Source organism: Bison bison, unplaced genomic scaffold, assembly GCF_000754665.1.
Source record: "Bison bison bison isolate TAMUID 2011002044 unplaced genomic scaffold, Bison_UMD1.0 scf7180017853184, whole genome shotgun sequence".
In the NCBI taxonomy this organism is placed as follows: domain Eukaryota; kingdom Metazoa; phylum Chordata; class Mammalia; order Artiodactyla; family Bovidae; genus Bison; species Bison bison.
Window position 1 is genome coordinate 39,582 of NW_011483757.1, and position 6,062 is coordinate 45,643.

The following is a 6,062-nucleotide window of genomic DNA, read 5'->3' on the forward strand; positions in this document are numbered from 1 at the left end:
TACCAGCCAAGTGGGTAACTTCCTGTCTGGGGCTGGATGATTTCCTGACAAACTTGGCTCAACACTTCTTGGCGAAGAGGTGGCCAGGCAGGACCCACCCCCGTCTCCCCAAGGCTGCGTGTGTCCTTCGTTCCACTCCTCCCCACCAGCTCTTCCACCTTCTCACCTGGGTTTGTGACGTTGACAGGGTCCAGACATTCAGTTCCGCAAGTGTCGAGGCAACATTTCTTCTTGTGTGGACACTGCCAGTCACTTCTGCACTTGGGTTTCTCATCTCCAAGGCACTGGGTAGTTTTTCTAGGAGGGCAGGCCCCAGCTTTCAAAGCTTTTGAAGAGAAGTTCAAGAATTTGGAGGGGGCTGGGTGTTGAGTAGGCCATCACAGCTCCTGGACAAAGCACCGCTCTCCAGCAGTGACCCTCGCCCAGCTGACTGTCCACAAAGTCCGAAGGGAAGTCCCCGTCTGGACAAGCTTGATGAAATCACACACATGGTCAGGAGAGAGGCATAGGGCTCCCAGCCAAGGTTTCTGGCCTCAGACAAAAGCAAAGGCTACACACAGGGAGTAAGCAAGGCTGAGGGTAATGGAGATGGAAGGAACTAAACAGAGATAAATGGAACTGACAGGGCAGGAGGAGAGCTAGAGCCTAAGGCAGGAAAACAGATTAATGAAAAGAATCAGCAAGAGTCAGACTGATGCCTGGAGAACCAGAGACTAGGAAACAAGGCAGGGAGAGAGAGGAACAAGAACAGCAATGGACTGAGACCTGGGCTGACAGATGGCAGAGTAAAAGAAGAGTTTTCAGATGCTCAGAAGCCCTCACAGAGACCCTGGAGCCCAGGTGGACATGAACACACTCCCAGGGACATCTCCTGAAGCTAAGCTCAGAGTTCACAGTCTAGAGAAGGGTACATTCCCACACCACCTCTGACGTTGCAGCCAAGATGGTACCAAGGTATCTCCAACTCACCATTTTCAGCACCTTCCACAGCCCAAAGTGCCAGGCTTCCCAGGGCAAGAAGCATGAAGGGGAAGAGGCCATTGAGCTTCATGGTGAGGGCAGGGGTGATGCTGATGGCCAGACCTCCCAATTTATACCTTCACTAGTGGGTGTGGCCTCACCAGCATTTCTTTGGCCCCTCCCAGCTTCCATGGCATAAACAGGAAGGCAGAGACCAGGAAGCTTGATACTAGAGAGACAGTGGCTCATTCCTGTCCCGGGCAAGATGGCAAGGCCACTGAAATAACTGCCAGGGAAAAAATAGAGGAGAGGCGGGCCTGGGAGATGTCAGCAGGCTTATGAGGAAACTATCTCAGGTATCCATCTGAACCCTGAACATTGTGGGGGCCCCACGTCCCTTAGCCTTGTTAGTGGAGATGGGGTTAAAATAAAAAGTCAACTGCAAAGATGCTATTTAGTCCTGGATTCTTAGGTAAGATGTTGGGAAATGCACCGCTAATTCTCCCACTCTTGGACTCCCAGGGAATTGTGAAACTCTCTACTGATTGCTCAGTGCAATTTCTTTCTCAAATTTCAGATAACATTGAGTCAAGCTGGGATCTGGGAACTGGGACCCGTTTCTAAGTGCTTGCACCTGGACTAACGGCTCCTAGAGCAACAGAATACAACGTATCTATAAGGGACTAAAAATAACTACCCATATGCGCAGTTGGGGCAAATTATGAACAATAAGATACAAAAAGCCCAAAAACCCAACTGCCACTTCTGAGATGTGAAATGGAGCAATAACAGGGTACTACACATGCACTCTGCACACAGCACCGCCAAGGAGGTGGGCAGACCACTCAAGCCACCCCTCCAGCCCCCTGGACTCATCCCCAACCTCACTCCACACAAAGGACCGGCTCACCAGCCCCCCAAGCAAGTGAGCAAGAAAAACTGTTACTTGTTTTCGCTCTCTGGTGTCCCAATAAAGACTTGCCTGAATTAAGAAATCTTATCAGACCTCTTCTGGATTTCCATCGATTAAAAGATTCCAAGAAGCCAGGTGGGTCACAACAAATTCTTCAGCTAACAGATATTGATCTCTGCGCCCCTCCCCCCGCCCCAGTATTTATACCCTTATGTCTCCAGTGCCTATTCCATGTCTGGACATGGAAGGTGCTCATAAATAGTTGTCACATAAAAGATACAGAAGAGCTCTGCCTTCAACAAAGCTCTTTGGAGCTCAGTTTTCCTGACTGAAATGGGACAATTCTAACAAATCAGGCTTCTCACAGAGTTGTGAGGTTATGGGTGTGGAAGGACTCTGAAAAGAATAAATGAATTGTTTCCCTTATGATTGAACAGAACTGAATCTGAGCTAAAGGGGCAGAGCAGCTCACCAGTCACTATAATCAACATTTAGTTATAGTGTGTAATTTGAGATGTTAGAGGAATGCTTCCTACCCCTACAAATTTCATGCCATAACAAAAAATGGGCTTTTCTCTAGTTGCAGCAAGCGCGTGCTACTGTCTGTGGTGGATGGGCTTCTCTTGCAGTGACTTCTCCCGTTGTGGAGCACCAGCTCTGGGGTGCACGGCCTTCAGTGGCTGAGGTACGTGGGCTCAGGAGTTTCGGCTGCTGGGCTCTAGAGCACAGGCTCAGTAGCTCTGGTGCATGGGCTTAATTGCTCCATTGCATGTGGGATTTTCCCAGATCAGGGAAAATCCCTGATCATTGACATCATCGAACCCATCAGACATCAGATATCATTGAACCCATGTCTCCTGCATTGGTAGGTAGATTCTTTAGCACTGAGCCATCAGGGAAGTCCTGAATAGATGACTTCTAATTATCAAAGGAGTGATCATTCTCTCTAGAACCCAAGCCAAATTTGTCTCACTGCAAAATCCAAACTCTCGCCCCATTATCATGCAACTTCTTGATGCTTGGAAGTTCCAATTCACTCTTCAAAGTAGAGGTTTATGGAAATTCAAATAGACACAACAGTCTTGCATTGCCAAGCTCCACATGAACTAATTTGTAAAATATCCTCCAACTAGACAGGCAATTGATTCCTGTATGCAGAAGTCACTCAATGATTTAAATTTGGGGGGACTTCCCTGGTGGTCCAGTGGTTAAGAATCCATCTTCCAATGCAGGGGATGAAGACCCAGTGCAGTTTAAAGAAAAATGGTGGGAAAAGAAAAAAAGAAAATAAAAATGCCCCAGAGAGCTACTATGTGGGGGCTTTCACTCCTAGCTGGCACACTCAGGAGGGCAAGCGAGAGACAGAATGTCTGACTTCCATCAGTGGGTAATACCACAGTCGGGTCAAACAGCCTGGCTTAGGTTCAGGACTCTGGTTCTCACTTATACCACCCTGGGGACGATTTGATTCTTCTTACTCCGGGGTAAGAATGACAGAATTGGCCAGACTTCCCACTCTCTGTTTCTTCCTATTTTCCTCAATGTCACACTCAAGAGAGTATCTGCCGTTTTCTAAATATTTGCCTCATAAAGTGTGAAAGAGAGGAACTTCCCTGGTGGTCAAGGGGTTAAGAAAATGAGCTGCTACTGCAATGGGCGAGGGTTCGATTCCTTATGAATTACGACTCATAAGCTGCACAGCATGGCCAAAAAGAAAGAGTGAAAGAGGAAATGCTCCAGCTAGAGTTCTCTATCTGTGATTGATTATAAAAAGCCAACTCCGTTCTCGTCAGAAGAGTTCTGTGATCGATTAGCAACGTCTGCATGGACATTATATAAGGATTACGGCATTGTCTGATTATTTCTGTCCTTTATATGTGTGGTTCTAAGTTTTTAAATTATACACTGTTGGGAATTCCCTGGTGGTTTGGTGGTTAGGACTCCGTGCTCTTGCTGCAGGGACTGAGGGTTTGATTACAGCTTGCGGAAATAAGATTCTGGAAACCATACAGAATGGCATATGTGTGTATATATATATATATATATCATGGACTGTTAAGATTAAAAAGGATTCAAAGGTCAGGTCAGCAAGCTGTAGCCTAGAGACTAAATCCAGACAACTGTTTATTTTTCTAAATGACTTTTTGTTGGAACACAGACACACATTCATCTATGTATTGTCTGAGGATACTTTCTCACTACAGTGGGAGGGTTGTATAGTTGTGGCAGAGACTCAAATTCGTCTTTAGACAAAGCTAATATTTACTCTCAGTCCTTCATAGAATATGTTTGCTGCCTCCTGATCCAGACCCAACCTCCCACTGGGAGCAGGAGACTGAGGCCCTCAAGAGAAGGTACAAACCTGGAGCTGCATAATGAGTGAATTACACGACACCAGATTGAGCGTTTCTAAAACTGGTTACTCCCATACTGATCCCCAGAACCTATTTGGTAATGAGAATGGGTGGACACTCGTCCTTCCAAGCCTGACCTCAACCCAAGATTGATTCACTGAGCCTACCTCTCACACCCTCTATAGTCTTCTATAAATACTATAGACTCATTCATTCATTCAGTTCATTCACACAAAAATCATTTAATGAATTCTTACTGCGTGCCAGGCTCTCGGCTGCAATCAAGAAGATACACACAGTCGATACCATTGGTTGCTAAGAACTTAAACTTCACATTATAAATCAATTATACTTCAATAAAATAAATATTTAAAAGTATAAATCAACTATACTTCAATAGAATAAATAAATTAAAAAATTATAGATCAACTATACTTCAATAAAATATAAATTTTTAAAAAAAGAACCTTGGGACTTCCTTGGTAGCCTAGTGGTAAAGACGCCACTCTTCCACTGCAGGGGGCACAGGTTCAAGCCCTGGTTGGGGAACTAAGATCTGACATGCCACAGATCAAAAAAAATTAAGTTAAAAAAAAAGAACCTAAGCTTAAGGTCTGAGATATCTAGTTTGGAAGAAAATCATTGACCCTCTCTGAGGCTGTTTCCTCAGCTCTAAGATGGGAGTGTTGGTTTCTCCTGTCGTGTGATTGTGGTAAGGAATATTTGACAAGCACTCAGCACAGAGTCCAGTCCACTCAGCGTGGTGGACATTTTTCCTATGACGTTCAGGTACACTGGATGTGAGGTCCTTGGGTCCTTCGGTCTTGGGTCCTTCTTGCTCAGCCCCATTAAATGCCTGACTGAGCCTTTGAAACAGAGTTGTTCTTAGGGCGTGTGTGCAGGTGGGGGGTGCCCTCTATCTATGTAAACAATTTGCTTTTTAAATATATTACAAAATTCACAGGCCCGTGTGAGGTATCATGGTTTATCCACGAAGGTTTGAAATAATTGTAGAGAGGGAATTCCTTGGTGGCCCAGTGGTTAAGACTCCATGCTTCCAATGCAAGAGGTGTAGGCTTGATCCCTGGTCAGGGAACTAAGATCCCACAAGCCATACAGTATGGCTTAAATAAATAAATAAAAATACTTAACAAAACAAAACAGAGGTTTCTTGAAGGAGAAGGATGAAATTTAGAAACATAAGCCTGAAATTTAGAAACTCTGCCTGACGTTCCAACCTGCTGTCCTGCAGAATTCGGGTGCAAGAATGCAACATTCTTACCCAAATTTTCAGCCTGTCCTATGAATTTCATACTTACCAAAAGCCAGGAATGCAAGAGCCAATATTAAAAACGAAGATACTGTCTTTTGTTTTCTCTCACTCTTTAATCCTCTTGCTGTTTATCCATCTATCTATGTATCTATCATCTAGGTATCATGTATGTATACGTGTATGAAAGTGAGTGTCAGTCGCTCAGTTGTGTCAGACCCTGCGACCCCATGGACTGTAGCCCCCCAGGCTCCTCTGTCCATGAAATTCTCCAGGCAAGAATACTGAAATGGGTAGCCATTTCCTTTTCCAGGGGATCTTCCTGATCCAGGGATAGAACTCAGGTCTCCTGTATTGCAGGCAAACTCTTTACTGCCTGAGCCACCATATAAATATAGATACCCGGTGGCTCAGATGGTAAAGAATCTACCTGCTATGTGGGAGACCTGGGTTCGATCCCTGAGTTTGGAAGATCACCCGCAGGAGGGCATGACAACCCACCCCAGTATTCTTGCCTGGAGAATCCCCATGGACAGAGGAGCCTGGCAGGCTACAGTCCAAGGGG

General features: G+C 45.4%; 1 protein-coding gene across 1 annotated transcript in view; it reads right to left on the bottom strand.

Moving 5' to 3' along the window:
• SLPI (secretory leukocyte peptidase inhibitor) overlaps positions 1 to 1,073 on the bottom strand; it is a 2,418-nt gene extending 1,345 nt beyond the window's left edge. The window contains exons 1-2 of the mRNA XM_010853586.1: positions 970 to 1,073; positions 167 to 325 (exon numbers count right to left, since the gene is read on the bottom strand). Of these exons, the coding sequence (XP_010851888.1) occupies positions 167 to 325; positions 970 to 1,051 (241 nt within the window). The 5' untranslated portion in view covers positions 1,052 to 1,073. The remainder of the gene's footprint in view (positions 1 to 166; positions 326 to 969) is intronic.
• Positions 1,074 to 6,062: the final 4,989 nt, after the last annotated feature.